General features: G+C 40.9%; 2 protein-coding genes across 4 annotated transcripts; one reads left to right on the top strand and one right to left on the bottom strand.

The window, feature by feature from the left end:
* The first annotated feature begins 167 nt into the window (after nucleotides 1-167).
* tefb (TEF transcription factor, PAR bZIP family member b) lies at nucleotides 168-10,405 on the top strand. 3 transcript variants are annotated; one of them, XM_086056223.1, is made up of 4 exons: nucleotides 168-397; nucleotides 3,283-3,819; nucleotides 5,437-5,669; nucleotides 7,088-10,405. In XM_086056223.1, exons 1-4 carry the CDS (start codon nucleotides 295-297, stop codon nucleotides 7,301-7,303), a joined length of 1,089 nt encoding a protein of 362 aa, XP_085912349.1. In that variant the 5' UTR covers nucleotides 168-294; the 3' UTR covers nucleotides 7,304-10,405. The 3 variants fall into 3 exon arrangements, with proteins under 3 accessions (XP_085912349.1, XP_085912348.1, XP_085912347.1); XM_086056222.1 differs by lacking the exon at nucleotides 168-397 and adding an exon at nucleotides 453-2,887 and having other exon boundaries at nucleotides 5,458-5,669; XM_086056221.1 differs by lacking the exon at nucleotides 168-397 and adding an exon at nucleotides 454-2,887.
* A 1,872-nt stretch (nucleotides 10,406-12,277) lies between these two features.
* Nucleotides 12,278-19,972, bottom strand: tob2 (transducer of ERBB2, 2). The gene is made up of 2 exons (XM_086056441.1): nucleotides 19,554-19,972; nucleotides 12,278-15,346 (listed from the first exon to the last, which is right to left on the bottom strand). The coding sequence occupies exon 2, from the start codon at nucleotides 15,146-15,148 to the stop codon at nucleotides 13,931-13,933; it is 1,218 nt and encodes a 405-aa protein (XP_085912567.1). The 5' UTR covers nucleotides 15,149-15,346; nucleotides 19,554-19,972; the 3' UTR covers nucleotides 12,278-13,930.
* Between the last annotated feature and the right edge of the window lie 1,369 nt (nucleotides 19,973-21,341).

Here is a 21,341-nt window from a genome sequence, read left to right as displayed (position 1 = left end):
TCATGTGCTGGAGCTGTGTTGTTGTTCTCGCGTTTAGACCAAGCCTCTTGCTTTATGATTGGCTACACGGTGAGACTGTCAGGCGTGTTTCCCCAATCGTTTCGTGTCAACTGCACCGGAGGGCGTGGCTTACCGGGGTTATTCCAATCCAAGTTGTTTGTGCACATGCAGACGTCCCCGTGATGTGAGTGACTTGCTACTTGAAAGTTGCGCGAAAGTCTTGAGTGGAGAGTACCGACATTGACACTCGCCGGTTTTCTCGTCGTATACCAGTTTCTCGTGTCATCGGTCAGGATGTCAACGTTTAACCACATCTTTGGAGACAGGGGGGAAGTTCCTGATCTCATCAGATCCTTGGCTGACTACCCCTTCTCTTTCCCAGCTTTTGATGACGGCGGTAAGTAAGAATATATTTCGCATTTCTCCAGATCTCGTCGATAAGTCTTCAACGTAGTTTGTTGTGCTTGAGAGTTGGCTGCATTCACTTCTAGGCCAGGTAATATTAAAAGTATTGTTGTATTTTGTTATATGGTCAATGTATAGAATTAATGTTGTGGTTTGATGTGATAATGTCCACTATTAAGTTTGGATAAATAAGTGTGGCTTTTCAGGTTTTTGTTGTTGTGCACTCTACCTTCGTAGTGTAAAATCCTAAAGTCAGTCTTGGTTTCATATCTTGCCATAGCAAGTCATAGTGTAGATGTGGAAATTAAATTCTGAATTGTTCATCTCATTGAGGTCTTTTGCTGGATGTTTTTTCTTTGAGTCATGAATCCCCACAGCTCTATTTTAGGCTAAAAACCATGAATTCATGGCTAAATGCTTGGGCTACTAAAGTTTTTTTTTTAAATTGAACTTCAAATGTGCAAAACGTATTGGCATAGTACAATATTATTATAAAACAAAAAAAGGTAACAGACAAGCCTCAAGAAGGATCACAAAACACCACCATAAAGCTTGGGCTACTAAAGCCATGCTGTGAAAGTTAAAGTTTACTTTTAAACGCCCCCTGTTGGCTGCGAGGGTTAATGTTGAGCCTTTATGAACCATCCGCTATTTACATTTATTTTTTGCATTGATTTTTATATTGGCCTTGTGAGTGTCTTGTATTGGGTTTCATATTTTTAAGATGTGTTTTGGCCGTTTGATCCTATTAGCCTTTTATATTTGTATTTTTATTTATTTATTAATGTTTATTAATAATGATTATTTGAAAATGTGCACCAGCTCCCTCATATTAACCATATAATTCAATAATCCATCCATTATCTGAAGCGTTTAATATTCTCTGTAATTAAAATATTTAATTCTAAGAAAAAAAATCGGATTGCGCTGTACAGTATTTAGTCTCGCCGTAAGAATTGCAATGGCCACTAGAGGACAGTATTGACAATCGGTTCATTTACCTACCTTGTTTTCATAGTCAAGGTATGCAAGCGATGGTTAAACGTGCCCAATAACATTTAATGTTGATTTACGTAATGATTATTCACCATAATAAAATACAATGTAAAAATATAATATGTTAGTTAAATACTCTGTATAGCTACTACATTATGTATGCAACCTCCAAGTTAGTAAAACATTGCTTTATAGACTTTGACCAGTCAGTCTCTTCTCTGTGTTTCCGAAAGACGGCAAAACATACATGTGCGGTGCGGCAATGTGCACTTTGTCTGTTAAATATATCTGCCAGGCAACGCGGAACTTGTTGGCGCCCCTCTCGCTTTAAGAATATCGCGTGCACCAGAACGTGAGAAAGAGCTCAGAGCTTTTGCTGCCATGAGCTCGCGATAAGAAATGAGTGAGGGGAGATTGTTTTCAAATAAATAAATACATTTGTACTATGGGCCACACGGACTGTGGCGTTATGACCGTGCAGTACAATGTTTTTATGCTTTTAAGTGTAGTTCTACAATTACTTGTCGTAAAAAAGACGGGTTATTAAATGTAATAATTAATAACATTTTATAATACATATTTAGTATTTTGTAACTATTATTTATTTGTTTAAAAAAAAGTGGCAGCTGTTCCACTGACGAGAACATCAGTTACAGCACGTGCGGAGCAGCACGCGCGGATCAGCAAGCAGCCACGCCCCCTACACGGCTTGTACTGTCACGTGAGCGGGTGAGGGTGGGGTGCACGTGTTTTGCCACGAGTGTTCTCGCGACTCTGTTGCAGGCGAGGTTGCAACCCACGTACGGTACTTTTCAACCGTGTGTGTGTGTGTTTGGTAGGAGAAGTTGTCACATAGCCACGGGTCGGTTTGTGGCCATATTATGAAAAGCCATGACAGGTCCGACACATCTTAGATTGATCTCGTGTCTTTAAAATGAAGGCAGTTTGAGCTTGATCAATAAACTCAGAAATAAAGTAAAATAAAATGAAATAAAATAAAATAAAATAAAATAAAATAAAATAAAATAAAATAAAATGCCACTGATCTAGCACATTAGTACTGTGCCATCACATGACAGAATTAATAGCCAATCAGCTTCTACTATGCCCCAAATGGGCGTGACTTTTGACTCATGAATATCCAACACGCGCTCTGGATGGCCACGGACAACACAAAGGGCAGCAGTGTAGTTTCCGCATCTCCTGGTCTACATTGTCGACAGGCGGATTTAAACGTCGCAGAAGTTGGAAGGTGACCCAAGTATTGTTGATTTTCTACATATATATATATATACATACACATATATATATATATATATTTTATTTTTAATTCTACGGCGAACAATGCCCGGTAAAGCAGCAGTGGCTGTCGCGCTTCAGCCCGACACAACCGTCAACCCAGGGGCTAAGCAGAAGTCTTTCCCGTTTGTTATTAAGAAGATTATGGACATCCCCCCTCCCAACATTCTGGAGGAAGGTGACGACGGTAAGATCGCTGTGTCAAAAAGTGTTTGTGAATGTGAAGTTTTCGTTCCGTGCAGCTCAGAAATCGAAAAGAACAAAAAGTTCCAAGTGCAGTGTTCTGCTTACCTACACTGTAAATACGCCCCCAACACAACCCAGTTATGGGGGATTCATGTTGCATATTTCCCTCTTGTTTCTTTTTCTAATGAATTTTCTGAGCTGCGTTTGTAGACCGAGCAACATCCTATCATTGTGTCCTATCGACCCCAACGCCCCCCCCCCCACCGCCGTCACTGACATTGACAGACGCTTGGTTTCCTCGTTACAACCTTTATCCCCATCACAATATCAAGACGTATGTTCACTCACGCCCTATTTCATGAATTGAACCGCTGTTTCCTCTTGTGTTGAATTCAGAGCTCGAGAAGGAGAAGCTGGGCTCAGCTGACGATGTGGTGGGGGGCGGGGTTGCTGCAGCCAGCGCTGGTGGGGCTTCTAGGGGAGGCAGTGGGGGCAGCGCCGGAGGGGTGTCAGCCTCCTTGACCCCAGCCATTTGGGAGAAGACCATTCCCTACGATGGGGAGACCTTCCATCTGGAGTACATGGACTTGGATGAGTTCCTGTTGGAGAACGGGATCCCTGCAAGCCTGGAGGATGAGGAGCTGCAGAAGACGCTGACTCCGGCTGGAGGGAAAGGAAAGAGCGCCCTCAAGGTTACGACCGCAGCCAGCGCAACAACGACAACATTGGCGTCCGCGTCTCCCTCGCCTGCTCCCGATACCTCTACGGTCATCTCGGAGCCAGAGGAAGCGGTAACTGTCACCACGTTACTGCCCGCTAAATTGGATGATGATGACGACGAAGAGGAGGACCAAGAAGAGGACCAAGAAGAGGAATCTTTGCCCAATGAGGAAAAATCAGCAGAAGCTGTGGAAGTCAAGAAGCAGAATCCTGGTGAGACATGTCAAACTCATTTTTGTGTCATGTGCCACATCAGAGTTCTGATTTCCGTCAGAGGACCATTATGAATATGAACCCCCTCAAAAAATTATTGATGGATGGATGATAGATAGATAGATAGGTAGATAGGTAGATGGATAGACATAGAGTAGATAGATTCGGTTTGATTCATTTGGATTATGATTCCATTCAATTAGGTATGGCTCAGTTAGAGGGTATGATGCAATGAGTTTCTTGTTGAAAGTAGACAATCAATTTACAATATGAATTAATTTGTCAGTGCTGTAAATGTGTCATTTCCTTCAATTTATCATAGTTGTAAAAAAAATGTGTATTTCAATGAAAACGTTTCTGTTGAATTTACTCGATTTTATTCCTTCAAATGTTTGCACGAAATATAATCATCTGAATCCAGATACATTACTCTATACATCTACTAAATAAATGTATCTGGATCCAGATGATTTTATTTTGTGCAACCATTTGGCGAAATAAAAGTGAGTAAATTCAACACACAATTTTTTTCAGTGCCACTTTTGTCATGTTCATTACCAGGTAGCAGCATGTGAAAGCTCTCCAAAGCCTAAATTATCCAATTTAATTACATTTAAATAAATAGGAAATCATCAGCAACATGAAAGCGATTTATACTGATTTATAACTTTTTGATTGTTTTTTTGACAGGTTGAAACTATATTGAAACAGATTAATTTGTTCATGTACCAATTCACTCAGATCTTTTAAATAACTACAAAAAAATATCCAATTTAAATCAGTTTTCATTACACCCCTAATAGTTACTTCCTCATTATTACTGCCCCTTCAATTGATTACTTACAGTTTATTGTTAACAGCTATTCAAATTTTGAAAAAAAAATTCAACTTATGTTATGAACAGATTTGGTGAAAAAAAATGCTTGTAATATGTTAAAAGTGAAGAAAAATAGAATTTCAGTACAGATTTACTGCTACAATGAAGAAAAAAAAACAATTTAATAACAAAAGATCGGAAGTAGATCTGCCCCCAGGCCTTGAGTTTGAGACTTAAGATGTACTGTAGTCATTTCATGAGCTGTATCTTTTTTACAAAAAATGTACTTTGTGTTTATATTCTGGTTATACACTAAACTGTGCAAACAGTCTATGGACAGTACACAATGTGTGAAACCGATAAAGCCTGACCTTTGAGAGCATAACATTGGCAGTTTTTATAGCTTCTTTGACTTATTGTTGGAGTGCCCCCCTCATAACTCTTAATGCATCATCTAATAGGTTTCCCGATGGGGAAAGAAAAGATTACAGTGGAACCTCGAATGTTCCTCTTTTGATGATGTTTGGCATCTGAGTTTGTTGTCCATTAATATATTTCATTTTTCATAATACGTTTCTTAATGCATGTATAACAGATCCACTATTCAACAACAAAGCAAACAACAGAATAAGTACTCAAGTCATCAATTGTTTTTGTCATCAATGTATTTGTAGGATGTAGGATTTATAAAGACGTTACCATTGTAAAGTCAAACAAAAAAACATTGACATTGTGCTTATAAATGCATTTAGTCATACACCAGTAAAACATGCATGGACCTTGTTATGACTGTTCCTTAGAAGCTTCTCGTGAACCGACAGGGACTGGAGAGCGTAACACGCCGTCACCCATCAACCCGGACGACATCGAGGTGGATGTTAACTTTCAGCCAGATCCGACTGACCTGGTCCTATCCAGTGTGCCGGGGGGAGAGCTGTTCAACCCACGCAAACACAAGTTCTCTGAAGAGGAGCTCAAGCCGCAGCCCATGATCAAGAAAGCCAAGAAAGTGTTTGTTCCCAACGAACAGAAGGTATCCTGACTCACTCGCGAGCATGTTTGGTAGAAAATAGTGTGTGTGTCCGTGTGTGTGTGCGTGTCTGTGTATGTGTCGTTTAGATTTTAACGATGCTACTACTCTTAACGAAACCTCTTATTGATTCTGTGCTTTAACGTTATTCTTATGAGTACTTTTTTGTTTAAAAAATTATTAGAACTGCTTTTTTTCCTAAAGAATAACATTTCTTGCAACAACATTAAGGTAAAATAAATACATGCAAACAATAATTTACAGAAAAAAAGAAATTGTTTGAATAAATTGCTAATGGAAGGTTAAACATATAAACAATTATTTAGTGTATAAGAAAACTGATTTAGAGCAGAGGTGTCCAAACGTTTCGCAAAGAGGGCCAGATTAGGTGAGGTGAAAATGTGGGGGGGCAGACTATATAGCCTGAGATTCTTTTTCACATGGAACACCAATAAATCCAAGCACATTTTACCAAACCAGTCTGCCTTTCATTTTTGACTTTTTTTATATGAATTCCAAGATTCTTAAACATGTCTTTTGGTCCATTTGAAACATGACATTTGGCTGGCAATTAAATGCGCGCTGAACTTTTAGATTAGAAAACAGGGAAATACGTAATAGTATTCACCAGTGCAAATTACATTTCAAACATGAATAACAACTGGAAATTAAATGTTCTCTAAACTTTTTGATTCAATAACAGGGAAATAAATATGTAAAAAATATATAGATCATATTCCCCAGTACAGGCCAGAGTTAATTTGAAACATGGAATATTGTTGAAAATAAATGTTCACTGAACTTTTAGATTTAAAAACAGGGAAATGATCTCCTTGCAAATGAGGCAGACACAGTTGTTGTGTATTTCAGTGGAAAAAATAGTCAATTTTCCACCTTTCCTTAAATTGTTGGCCCTCCTGTCAACTTTCCTTTTTTTTAATTAATTGTCGCCATTTTAGAAACTGTCAAAAGGGGCACACAGGGTTTTGGAGTTGGACAGAGTGCTGCTGCCCTCTTGTGTGTAAAAGTGAAATTGCATTTAGAGTTTAATTTATATGCTTGTCAACGGGGTCAGACGTTATTAATTTTATGACAGAGGCTAAAATGTGACCGCGGGCCGCATATGGCCCCCGGGGCGAACTTTGCATATGTCTGATTTAGAGCAACAAGGTACATGCAGTTGGACTGCATAAAGCACTTCTGTGATTTGAGATGCAGCTTTTCTAAAAGTTTTTTTTAAGCTCTCTTGTGTCCCCCCGGACTTTTTAATGATTGATTGCACTTTCACCGCTTGGAAATGTCCCCAACTCTTGTTAACAGACCCGTTAAGGGTGTTGCTTATCGATACTCCAGTTTTAAAAAATCCCCCCCCCCCCCCCCCGGGCTTTCGCTACATTTCATTCTGTCTTGTTTTTGCTCAGGATGACAAATATTGGTCCAGGAGGAAGAAGAACAACCTGGCCGCCAAACGTTCCCGCGACGCCCGGCGTCTCAAAGAGAATCAGATCACGGTGCGCGCCTCCTTCCTGGAGCGGGAGAATGCAGCCCTGCGGCAGCAAGTGGCAGAGATGCGGAAAGACTGCGGTCGCTGCAAGAACATGGTGGCCCGCTATGAGGCCAAGTACGGTCCGCTGTAAAGACCCGGTAAAAAAAAGTCCAATTATCAATCCGACAAAAGCAGAACTTCCTACCCCGCAGAATTCAACATAGACACAAACACACAAGGGAAATCTTAAATTTGCACTCTTGCTGACCTCCGGTCACTGTGTCGAGCTCCAGTCGCGGGTCTGAACCTGGCATTGGGGTGTCGGATACACACTTGGGGGGGGGGGCTCAAGCTGAGAGCGGTGGTCCCGGGAAGGGTCTGTGGAGAGCGCCTGGCTCCTTCACCGAGAGGAAGGCGACAATACTCCCACGGAGAGAGACACAGGGAAAATATGGTTGGTCTCGAGATACTTTCAAGGAAGTCAGGAAATATGAAAAAGGCAGATTGTTATAACGCATAGTCACATAGCTTTTTTTTTTTTTTTTTTTTAATCACTGCATAGCACTTCTTTTAGTGGACCAAAGCACGAGTGCCATCAGTTGTGAACAGAATTGTGTCGCATGTACGTTTGTTTGTTTAATTCTCAAGAGGGATGTGGATGCTTAGACAGAAGAAAAAATGGAGTTGAAATCAGGTACTTGGACCTGGAGGGAGCGAAAGCGATAACCTCCGGTGGTGGAGGAATGGCCGCAGAGAATCTGTTTAGTTCTTCTGTCAAGTAAGACACACACTAAACACACACACACACACACACACACACTATATATATAAATATATATATATATAGTCATCTCCAGTGTGTAATCCCATGTTGCACTGTTTCTTGGAAGACTCTTGTGGTTGAAGTTACCTTATCATCACTGTGGGAGGGACGGTAGCTTCATAGAAAATATGCATGTCGCCCTCGTACTAATCTCAGATCATCTTCCCGAGCCTCATAAAAGATTTGATTAAATAATATGGCCTTTGAGTCAAGTTTAACACACACAAAAAGTGCAGTTTTTAACAAAATCAGGTTACTGTCCAAAGTAACGGTTTGAAGACATCCGTGGCCCTCCCTTTTGTGGAGGGGTATGTAGTACGTAAGGATGTTTATTTTACTACACTCTGCAAGTAGAGGGCGCTTGGAGCCCTCACCTGCCTTTGGGTAGTGTAGTGATGGCTGGATTGTTCTTAAGAAAAAAAGGAAGAAATAATTGAGCCGTCCTTAAAGGGGACTGCTCTTAAACCCTGTAAATAAATGACAGTCTGGAGGTCTTCATATCCTAAAACAGGAATTTTGACTGTGTCTTTATTATCCAATGCTATTTCCTATATTTGCCAAATAGTCAATGAGTGCTGTATTTATTCTGATGGTAATAATGCATCTGTTGATTGTGATGTACAAGAATATGTCAGATTCTTTATCTCCCTTTGAGGAAAATGTCGAATGAAACCAATGACTGAGCAGGGACTCCAATGGGTTAACTGTTGGTTTTTAAAAACAGATTTATATAGTTATAAGGGATTCTTTGTCTCCATTCAAGATATAGATACAGTTTGTCTCACACGTAAAGGGCAGGGTACACTCGTATTTACCTCACGCACTACTTCTAGGTTTGAAAGGCTTGATTGAACAGGTGACGGTCCAAGTAGAGACAGCACGCAGCAAATGAAGCGTGTCGGTCGATTGGGCAAAACATCAAATCCTATTTTTCTTATTTTTGTAACGACCTGTTAGACTGTCTGCCTGTTTTGATTAGTAAGTACATCACAGACTGTTACAAGACGCTGGTCTCTTCTCCAGATGATTTTTTTTGGGGTGATTGGTCGGCTTGTTGCGCCAATAAATGTGGCAATAATAGCGTTCCATATTGCTCGTTTGATTTCCGTGATATTATGTGTAAAATTGCCATGATGTTACTTCTAAGAGGAAATGCCCCAAAGTCTTTTGTGCTTCCAGTTTGATCCTCTGTAGTCTAGGATCGTAATGCATGAAACCCAGTGTATTTTGTCTTCTTTCAATGTCTTGACTATTTTACACCAAGTGTACTTACGTCTGTAAAATCTTCACTAAACAGCAGACATGCTTGATGATGGACGTATTCATGCAGAGCATCTGTATTCGGATGTTATGATCCGCATAATAACGCCAGCCATCCGAGTGTGGTCCGCTTGATTTCCTGTCGGGGCAAACATCAAACATCAGCTGAAAATGGCATCTTTTGATCACTGTGTGGATTATTTCCTATGAACTGCAAATTGATCTATATCTAGATTTACTGGATCAGTTGGTGCTTAAGTGTTTTCTTGATTGTTTCAATTTCAAGAGGGTTTAGTATTGCAGACATTTCTAATTTCGAGAGGTTATTTTGCATTGACATTCAAACAAAATATGCACTGTCATTGGACTGTCAGTACAGCCAATGTGGGTTTTTTTTAAATTAAATTCAAAGTGTTGTGCATAAATCTGACTGGGCGCCGAGAGACTTTTAGATTAATTACTGGTGTAGGTCAGTATGTAGCAGTTTTGTTTTGTTTTGTTTTATTTTATGCGAAGCAACAAAGTGAAAATATACAAAAGATAATAGATATGCTGTAATATTTTACAAATTCCAGATTCTACTCAACTCCACTAATAATAAAAACAGAGAGCACTTGCATGTGTGGTCGAAGAGATTCCTTTTAAGGTGTGCTGCACTGGCACCGTTTTCACCGTTAAATAAATATGTGCAAGCCCTCATTTTATTTGCGTCTACTGCATTTTTATTTGACGCACAACAACAACTCAAACATTGTTTTACATGTTTAGTAACGTGCATGCATAACAAGATATATGCTCCTCTGTGTTCTACAAATTGTCAAGCACAAACTATATGAAAATGTTTTTCTTTACCTGTCGGCGATGCTAATGTGTCCATTTTGATGGTAAAGGTAAAACAGCCCTGTTTTGAGTTTTTCTTGGCATCACTTACACGTATCAGCTATTTGAAGCAGCTACAACTATAATACAAAAAACGATTTAATAGTATCAGGATATTTGACGTTTTTGGGGTCTTATTTTGTGGGTGTTTTGCATTACTTTCTATTAAAAAAAAATCTGTTGGCTGTTTTTCTATTGTCCTAACCATGTTTGGATACATGACACTGCAGTGCCATTGTTCTGTAACGTGTATCATGCATTAAAAAAAAAATAAATCAAGATGTAAAGACACGTGGGCTCAGTTTGACCTTGACTTGTCATCAGACAGCTCCAGCCTACTTGTGTGTTGACACATGGTACGTGATTTCATATTCCGTTTATCTGCACGTGTACACACACACACATACACACGGTGTTTTTGTTTGGATTCTGCACGCGTTTTCCCTCCTCCCTGCCGCTCATCAGTATTCCAGAAGAGTAGGCGCCATTGCGTAATGATCACATCCACACACAGGGGAGCAGTGTTGCGTAACAGCAGCAGCCTCAAAGAGGATGGGCGTGTGTGTTCGGAAAGCAAAGGATGGGGATGCAAGGGAGGAGCTCTGGGGAAGCTGAAGAGATGATCGAGTGGAGGGAATGATGGAGGCTCCTGAAGAGGGAGGGGCTTACGGCTGGGAGAGGAAATGCTGAGGTGGGGCACAAAAGATGGATGGAGGGAGATGTAAAGGAGCGTCAAGGATGAAGGCGGCCATCCATGAGAAATGTCAAACAACGCGTTGCTATAGAAAGGCAGCGAGCGAGCCAACATTACAGCTGGTTGCAGCCCCCGCCTCCCAACACGCAAACACTACAAGGCACTCCGCGTGCCTGTGTGATGAAATCTGCAGTAATATCTGCTGGGGTGTCTCCTGCTGAGGTGGGCGGTGCGCAATCTGGCTCCTCACCAAAAGATAATTTCATTTTTGCTTTGAATTATTCATCAAACATCACTGGAGTTTGTTTACTGCAATATTTGGATGAGCCACTCGAGCATTTCGGTACTCAAAGACAGGTCTTGAGCTTTTTTCTTTTATAAGCACAATACCTTGGGGACAGAGGAAATGCATTCACGGCATGCGTAATAATGAGACGATCATCTTATTTTCCATGCTTACTGGTCTTTTTATTACAAACTTAAAAAAGAAATCTGATACAATAAGAAACTGCAGTAGTAATGCCCCATTCCAAGAAAACAGGTCATTGCATTTCATTCGTGAAAGACTTGTTAAACATCTACAAGGTGTACAGATCGGATACAAAACAGGAAAAAAATAAATACAATCAGAAAAGGAAATAACTATTTGTACATCTTTTCAATTATACATTTTAATGTTATGTCACATAGAAAATAAACTCTTATAACAATGAAATATTCCAAAGTGCAAAATAAAACACGATATAAGCAAAGAACATCAGAATACAAAAATTCTCGTTTCTCTTCAACTCCGATTGGAGCATAGCCTGCATTTAGAGTTTGGGGTGCATTTCAAATGGGTTATTTCGCACACACACACACACACACACACACACACACACACACACACTACGCAGTTCTAAATTTTAAACGCACACCCTATTTGGAGTTCTTTTAAGCGCAATAAAATATGCAGGCATCCCAGTTGGGCTTCTGCAGGCCATCTCAACCAGAGATGACAAAGAGTACAACATTCATTTCCTTCATTCTTCCTATTAGAAGACACCAACATACTGTGATGCTATTTAGGGAGATGAGAGGTAGAAACCCACTGAAGGGTCTTTTCAATTATGGACTTACACTGCACTTGACAAGGGCGATTGAGGTCCTGTGTAAGTAATAACGTTCCAGGATATGGCTATATCATGGAGACAAGAGGGTCACACTTAGGAGGAGAAAAGGTCAATGTCAGTTTCAATCATTAATAATAATAATAATCAGGGACCGACTCTGTGCAAGTGGTTCCAGCTTGCAACTGCCCATAAATTCATGTATATGGGGATTTTGTTGACGTTTTCAGATTGCAGCGATATGAACTCTCTTTTGTAAACATTCAGCTCTTCAAACCCCACCTTTAATACATTTACCCGTCCGTCTCTTTAGACTGCTGCTGTACAAGGTACAATACACATTCAATACTGGACTCTGTACATAATTGTAATACTTGTATTTATTTATTTTTTTTCCATATCAGTTTGCATATATTCAGGTTAATTTCTCCAAAAATAACTTGAGCATGTAAGAAACTAAACAAAGAATCTGAACATAAGAACTTTATATTTACATTTTCTTGTACTTCATAATTAAGTTTGCAAAAACAAAAATATATAGAACTATCAGGTTTTTTTTGTTTTTTTTTTTAAATTACAGAACAAAAACACATTTCCCTCAACATTCTCCAAAAGGGTGGTGAGAGGGCAAAAAAACAGTCCTTGGGTACAAAACTAGAAAAACATTAAATGGACATAACTGACTCCATTTCCATCTCTTCAGTACGTTTTTGAAGTGCTTGCATCTCTTTAAATGACAGTGGAATGAAAAAAAAACAAAACAAAAACATGGATGTGAGTAGAGCTCCGCTTAATAAAGTGCTCAAATTGACCATTTTGTCATAACAAACACATTAGACTTGAAGAGCTGCGATGAGCTTAAAACAGCAACAGAAGCCTCCATCAATAGATAACAATCATCAATGTCCACTGACAACCAGGAGACAAGAAGCAGCTTCACCTTTTTCTGCTCTCGCTCTGCACCCGAGCATTTCAAGGAGGGGCAGAACAGTAGCCTTTCGCTTCAATACCATTTAAGCTCACCAGCAACGTGTTCTGGGTTTTAAAAAAATGTCGCTCTCAAAGTCAATACACACCGGATGCCACTGAGGCGATGCAACCCGCTCGCCGCCTTCTTTTCTCCCCTTTTCCACGGTGAGGAAAAGCACCCTTACATCCCCAAAGTCACGCCGAGCCATTTATCAAACTCTCTTCGGCTTTACTGCTGGATACCATCCCCCAACCGCAATTTACTGCCTGTTCACCTTCACACACTGATGACTGGGAACGTGCATAAGTGCGTTTAGCTGTGTGCAGACTGTACAAAGTCTACATGCGTGCTCGAGCACATGACTGCGGGCATCGGCACGTGAGCGCCATCTTCTTGAGATGCAAAGCTGCCTTCCCTCGCAGAGGTTTCCGCGACCTTCCCTGCTGCAATCCCCCCCCCCCCCCCCCCACCTCCGACAGATGAATTACATTCTTCAATTGGCTCACTTCATCCTCAAAACATTCCACGCACATGTTCTTGCTGATGATAAACCGTTTCTGTATTTACTGCTGTGATGTCAGCGTGCAAAGGCGCCCGTCACGTGATGTTTCCAGATCACATTGAGCCACAACATCGCAACACATGCAAGCGCAGACAACCCCCCCCCCCCCCCCTTTCTCCTCCTCCCCGAATAGCCAGCACTGTATGAACAGATTGCAGAGCAAAGTGCAATACTTGGCTAGGTCCTTTTTCACAGTGTGACATGCAAACTGGAGCTTTACCACAGTTGTGGTCTATTAGCTTACGTGTCATTCAATGAATAACAATGGCAATGATGAATTCAAAGCAGAACGTGATGGAAAAAAAAAAAAAAACCTTACCATGAGATAATGACACTATCATTTAAATTCTGTAGGAAAGCTACGCGTTTAAATCTCTGTAGGAAAACTAAGTGTTAGCTTGCATTAGTATTAGGAGAGTTTATTAGAAAAAAAAAAAGAAGATAGCTGGAGCTCCGGGGCCAGTTCATGACAAATAAAGGCTTAGTTGGCCAACACAACAGGCTGGAAGGACTGGCTTGGGTATTGCAGGTTGTAGCTCCCTAACCCCTCGACAAATTGAGGTTTCTCCATGTAGGAGATCTCGCCGTTGGTGCCCATTATGCCCACACTCTGGGATGGGGGAGGGCTGGAGAAAGGGTCAAAGGACGGGTGGGTGGCGACGCGGTGGGCGGGCTGGAATCGGCTAGCGTGAGCTTGCATGGGCTGGGGGTCGGCATCAAAGTAAAGGGGGCTCTGGGATGCCGGGTAGACAAACTCTTTGGCGTTGGGGGACAGCTGGCTGGGGATGGGACCGACCAGCGAGTGCATGGAGAGAGAGAGCGACTTGTGCTTCAGCATCTCTGGAGCCAACATGGCGGTGGGAGAGTGGGAGAGCATCCTCTGGACAGGCGGGACCCCGACGGCGGCGCTGGAAGAGCCCGCCGACCCGGCCGCGCTGCATTTCTTCATTTTGGTGGAGCCAAATTTAGTGGCGGCGAAAGCGGCGGTTGTGAAGGTGATCGGTTGAGGTCGGGCCGCGGGGAGGGAGGGGGCGGGCTGCTGAGCTGCCAGGTATGGGATCCCGTTTGTCGGGGGAGAAGGGGTAGATGTGTTGGAGGAGTGGGCGGCCGGGTCGGTGGGCGAGCTGGAGGTGGGGTAGTTGAAGAGGGCGGGGCCGGGCTGGACGGACGGCGGCGTGGGAGAAGTGGAGAGCGGCGCCATGAGGGAAGGAGATAACTGGCTTCCGATGGGGACAAAGACCTGAGCATCTGGATTGAAGCCCAAACTCTTGGCTTCCTCCAACTCAGAGTCTCCTTTAATCTCTCTCATGACCCCCTCAGGTCGCTCACCATCACAGCTGAGGCCTGGGGGGTCCTCCAGGTACAACACCTTCACTGTTCCCTTCTCCCCAATCTGGTAGGACACCTCGTAGGGGTCGATCCACACGCTGAGCTCCGCGGGGACGTTTGCACGCACCTCCTCTGTATCCAGTCCACTTCTCTTGGCGGCCAGCTCCACAACAGGGTCTCTGGGGGCTCCCAGGTGCAAGCAGCGGAACGCAGAACCTCGAAGAGGCGCCTCGGGGTACCAGTGGCCCTCGAAACGAGACACCAGGATGCGCTCCAGCTCCTCTCCGAAGAGGTCAGCTCGACGCCGAGGTAGCTTATTGTACAAATAGGAGACGATGAAGTTGAGGGCAACCTTCACCTCTAGATGCATGACTGCACCAGGCTGCCGCTGCGCTCCGATCCGATCGTGCGAGATGAGGTTTGCTTTAAAAGTGAGGCGATGCAAAGCGGAAATGTCCTTGACTCTCTGCTGGCTTACTGTACACTGTGTGATTTAAGTGTCACCATTTTGAAAGGCACCTTGGAGGCAGGGTTGTTTGTCGGCGTCTCATGTGAAGTAAATTCAGCGCTGCAAAGATGAAAGGAAAAACAAATGTTGGTAATTCACGAGGATCAGACAATCATTGAGAGATCAACTCTGTGGAATATGAGTTAAGCAACAAAATCCACTCTCCCAAGTGCCACCATAATGAGCAACTTTAAAATACAGCACAAGAGTAGGTAGTGCTCAATAATTTCTGGAAAAGATTGAATTGAATGTTTTCTGACAGATTCAATTTATGATTTTCTTCACGGTTCAATGAAATAGTCACCATGTACAGTAACATTTACAAACAAAGCCATCATCATCATACCATCAAAACCTTAACCTTATATATGTTCTAAATACAATAAACAAGTTATACCTCAAGCTGCACATTATTACCTAAAACAATTTAAGAAATGATGTCTATTGAGGCCCATTTTTTGGCTCACCATGTGTATGTAAAAAACAAAACAAAAAAAAAAAACAATAATCATAAAAAAATAATCATTATTATTAAGATGAACATTTTTAAATTTTGTTCTTTATACATAAATTTAAGATAATTTCTTTCCATATTTTTGTCAGACTTCATGAGGAAGTCAACCCGCAAATTATCTTAACAATAATATGTTCTATGCAGCCTCACTAGTCTAATCGTGGTATTCAGATTGATATTGTGTTTGTGGGATATGAGTTAAGTAGTGAAATCCACCCATTTTTGCCCATCTCAGGAGGGGGGGGAAATATGTGGGCGGCCATTTTGTCAATTTGTGTCGACTGAAAATGACATCACAGTTGCTCAGGTAACCACCAATCCTGGCTCAGCTTCAGAAAACAGGTGAGTCGTTATTGGTCATTACCTGAGCAACTGTGTTGTCATTTTCAGTCAACAGCAAGCTCCTCGTCATGACTCGTGTCAGCCGTAACCGATTTATTTCTGGTTTTTGAGCATGTGCTAAATATGTGGCTGTTTTAATATTTTATCGCAAGATACTTATTGTGATGCTAATTCGATGTTAACAAATAGTTACGCTACACCTTAACATGGTTACAGCGAGACTGAAAAGTGAACTGTACACCTGAGCACTTATTTTGGTCTGCATTTCGCATTAACCACTAGCATTAGCTCTCCATCTCCTCGCGTTCTCTCGTTGCATGCTGAGACTCCTAATGCGCCTTTTGTCGTAGCGCTACTCGTTAGAAGTGTATCTTATTTGCTGCCACTGACGTGAGGATCCGCACCACGCAGCTCGCAGCTGCTGTGATAGACAGTGTGCAAAGCAAATTAGCTTAGCGCAGAGCTAATTTGTTAGCGTGATCTGTCCACAAGTAGCATGCTGATTGGTGAGCTCAGGGGTTGGGTTAAATGAGGGCTTGAAAAAAAAAAAAAAGCAGCTTCAACGATCACAAAATAGCGTTGTTTATAAATCCTTCAGCCTTAATTGTAGGCCATTGTAGGAGAATTTACATATCCAATTTGGGTAGTGAAAAAGTTAGGGAAACCCTGCTGTGCCTTGTGTTTCAAAAGATGTCTATCGTGCATTTGCATACTCTTGTATTAGTTAAAAAGAAATTGTTCCCCCTTTTTGTAATTCCTTTTGATGCAGGGACGGCTAGGGGGTGCTATAGCCCCATCAGAACTCTGTGTAGCCCCAGTAAAACGGTTTCAGCCTTGCATTTTCTAGTTTAAAATATATTTATGATTTTTTTTTCTCAGACCCCCACTCATCAGTCAGGCCCTCCCTTTAGTACTGGGAGAGAAAAAAAAAAGTCCTGATGCCGTGACTGTTTGCTTTTATAATGCTATTCATCTAACATAATTACACTGCAAATCTTAGAAAACAATCTGAATTGTCTCATTAGCATTCAAGGTTTATAAAGCATGGAACCAATTTAATGTGTTTGCTTTGCCTTAGAATGATATTATTCAAAAAGTCAAACTGAGCTTGTGTCTCTTCGAAAGGCTTTCAAGGCTGTCACTAGTCAATACCTCTCTGATGTTACAAGGAATCCGATTCAGAACCACAACATATTAGCAAAGTAATAACAGCTGTCAGAGTCAACATCAACATACACAAATAGGAATTCACCATTTTATATTTTGGTTCTGTAAGAGCACAGGATGTCCTGATGGATGTGACAGATGTGATGCGGCCTCATAAATCCTTTATAATCTGAATCTGATCCCATGGAGCTCCTCCTGCTTAATGCTTCAGTCCATTCATCCCCGCGCTAAGTCAACGCCAGATTAAAAATGAAAAACCGGCATCACAAGACGCGTGTCCAAGGAAGAATTGTAAAATGGCAGCTTGTCCATCACAGAACACCATTTCCCATCATGCAGCGCACGCAATCCTCCCCTCCCTTCCCCCATGCACAAAAACAAATCCTCTCACATCAACTTCCCTGACCAGATGGGAATTCTTCATCTTTGAAAGATGAATCTGATTAAAAGACAATTCCAGTTTTGCAACGGACAAAGCTGCACGTGCCAAAATGCTGCATTTGAGGAGGTGAACACGAGATTTAGTTGTTAGTTCCACGTGAAAAAAGGTGACATTGAGAGGATAAGATGGGGGTTGGTTGGAGTGGTGCTATAAATAGGGCCATATTTTGTACTATGCATTGTTTTAAGTGTCTTTCCACTACCGGAATAAAATATGGTTATTTGCATTCAGAAACAATAATTACTAAAAGAAAAAAAATACATTGTCTGATTGGTGCTCTAAATACATTATAGATCACTAACCACTGTTCATTTTAACAACATGGATGACTCAGCGATTCCCACTTACTAATTTTTTTTTGAGTTTATTCTTCATTTTAAAAGGGGGAAAATCAACCCAAACATATATTTTTTTCAAGAATATGTTCTATGCAGTTCCACTAGTTGAAACACGGCATTCTGATTAATATTGCTTTTTTGTAATATGAGTTAAGCAGCAATATCCACCCTTTTTAGCCATCTCAGGCGGCGGCCATTTTGTCACTCCTGTCGACTGAAAATGACATCACAAATGCTCCGGGCTCAGGTAACGGCTAATCACGGCTCAGCTTCAGAAAAAAGGTCAGCCGTAATTAGTAGTTACCTGAACAACTGCGATGTCAATTTCAGTCGAAGTGACAAAATGGCTGCCCCCAGAGATGGCTAAAAACAGGGGGATTAACTCTTATTCTACAAAAGTAGTATTTATCAGAATGCCTTGTTTCAACTAGTGGGCCTGCATACAACATATTCTTGAAAAAAATATGCTGTGAGTTGACTTCACTTTAAGTTTTTTTTTTTTCTACAGCACGATTGTTGCAGGCTGAGCAACCAAACAGGATGCAGTGCATATTGTTGTTTACAAAGTACATGGAGCTTCAAACATGTGCCATTGAGCTGTGAAATCTGCTTCATGACTGCTGGTTTTCTAAGTGCCTAATGTGATTTCAAACGAGACAACAAGCATGACAGACATGGCAGACATTTGAAGACATTATAATTAACACAATGAGATCAATACAGCAATCGGCCTTTGGAAAGATAATGCTCAGTTTTGACTGACGATGTTTGAGAGGTATTGATTGAACAACATGTTTACTATTGTGGGTGTAGTTTGCAGTGGAACTGCACTGCATCATAAGGAGGGCCGTGTTTCTTTTTTTTTTTTTTTACTTATGAGTTAACGAGGAGCACTGTTCAGTATATGTAGTACAGAGGTACACAACTGCAAACGAAAAGCACAATAATAAAAACACTGCGCCATTATTATCTGTATTAAGTGTAAAGACGAAATAGTTTATATAGATCACATCATATTGTAGAGCGTGGGTTCCCGTTTGCACTAATTAATAAGCACATTAACAGTTATGTTGTTTTCCGTTTTAAAGCCTCATCTTTGCTAATGGATCAGAGACACTAGATTGAAGAACCGAGCGTCACTGACATGCGACTGGATTGAGGGGGGGGGGCGCAAAAGCAAAATATCAAAATCAAATGAAGATACTAATTGAGAGACGAACAGTAAATTGATTTTTGTGCATCATCAAGTTACGAAGATGAGAGTCAACAACCACATAATACACATGACAGCCGCAGCCTTTTGGAGGTGAAGATAACAAACAGCGAGAGCGAGATAGAAAAAATACCTGCAAATCTTGTAAAAGGCTTAAACAATAAACATATTGGCGAATAGTCGAAGCATTTGAGCAACAAGCACATACCCTATAAACTAAAATGAACCTTTCGGCGCTATGTACGACTTACCTGCCTCTGCTTCGCTTCGACCATTAATTTGATTCCCGTGACCTCTTTTAGATTTCACAGCGTTGAGTCCATGGTTCTCCTTGGAAGTTATTCTTTTGAATCGCTTGCCTGTCTCGAGCTGTCAGTTGAATGGAGGGTCCAGGGAAACTTTATGGCAGGACAACCCGACGTATTTATACAGTGTGACTCGCCTACTCCCCCGTGACGACAGGAACTATTTTCTCTCGATTGTAACGGCCTCGTTCCTATTATTATTTTTTTAAATTATAATTATATATATTTGTAAATGCCTGCATCAATATTTCATGCAATGCTTAAATATTAGACAATAATAATGGGTAAAAAGATAAAATAGAACAAACAAATTCGAGTTTTCACTAGTCAGTATCGTTTGACGATCTTTAAAAAAATATCCATAACATGAAAACAAAAAAGGGTTTCTTTTCATACTATAGTTCACAAAGTGAAGCCTAGAAAATATCGCGGAGGGATATTTGTAGTTTCTTACGGCGCTGACCGCTTGCTAAAAATATAAGCGGTGATAGCAACAGAGTGTCTATTGGCTGAGAGAGGGGCGGGTCCACAAATTATTGGGCTGCGTTATCCATTCACAACAGCGATCACGACATTTCTTTTAAACAAGGACTTGTGGGAAATGACGTTCTTTAGAAATAAATAATGATGATAGTAGTCGTTAGGAGTGGAAGTATATGACAAATAGTGTACTTTGAATATTTCACTCACCTCCAATGGGACAAGCTAGCTTACTACATGTTATTTTATATGCTCTGTAAAAAATGAATCATAAAAATAAACAATAACCTTTATGCACAAAAATGCTACATTTGATCATTTTACAAATTGTCCACATTTTTTAGATTGACATGAAAAAATCCTCACTTTATCATGATAATCTATGTCATGATATTGTTTTGTTAATAAAAATGCAAAAAACGAACTCGTGTTAAAATAAATCTACCACTACCACACAGACACACGCAAAATACATAACCCTTGAGGAATGAAAGTTGACAGACAGTTGGTATAAAACAAAATGCAAAAATATCAATGTGATACAAGATTCTGTACATTGCAATGTGTACTATGTTTTTAACAGCATATCAACAACATACCTTTATTTAACCTTTAACATACCTTTATTTTGTCATGTCATGTCATCTTCTAAACCGCTTTTCCTATACAGGGTCGCGGGGAGGTGCTGGAGCCCATCCCAGCCGGCAACGGGCGAAGGCAGACTACAACCCGAACTGGTCGCCAGCCAGTCGCAGGGCACACACAGACACCGTCACTGAGCGTGAATCGATCCCACGCTGCCCGCACAGAACTCAGGCGTGTGTACCACTACACTATCAGTGACCCTACCTTTATTTTGTAATAATGATAATAATAATAATAATATTAATAATAATAATTTCATTAAAAACATTAAAATTGGAGAACAATTTCAAAATTTTGAGAGCTTTCTTGTTTCTATCACCAGATACATCTAATTCCTTCAAAAACACACACAAAATGGGTTTCGACTTTGCAAATTTACATTTGTTGATAGAGAACATTGCAAGAAACATTATAAGATTAAATCTATTCTTTAAAGCGGAAGTCAACCCAAACATATTTTTTTCAACAATATGTTCCCAGTAGGCCCACTAGTTGAAACACGGCATTCTGATTAATTTTGCGTTTGTGGAATACAAATTAAGCAGCTAAATGCACTCATTTTTAGCCATCTCCGGGGGCTGCCATTTTGTCTTCTGTCGACTGAAAATG

This window comes from Filicampus tigris, chromosome 16 (assembly GCF_054856515.1).
Source record: "Filicampus tigris isolate MCC_2025a chromosome 16, RoL_Ftig_1.0, whole genome shotgun sequence".
In the NCBI taxonomy this organism is placed as follows: Eukaryota; Metazoa; Chordata; class Actinopteri; order Syngnathiformes; family Syngnathidae; genus Filicampus; species Filicampus tigris.
Note: the sequence above shows the minus strand (reverse complement) of the source record. Positions and strands in the feature narration are given on the sequence as shown.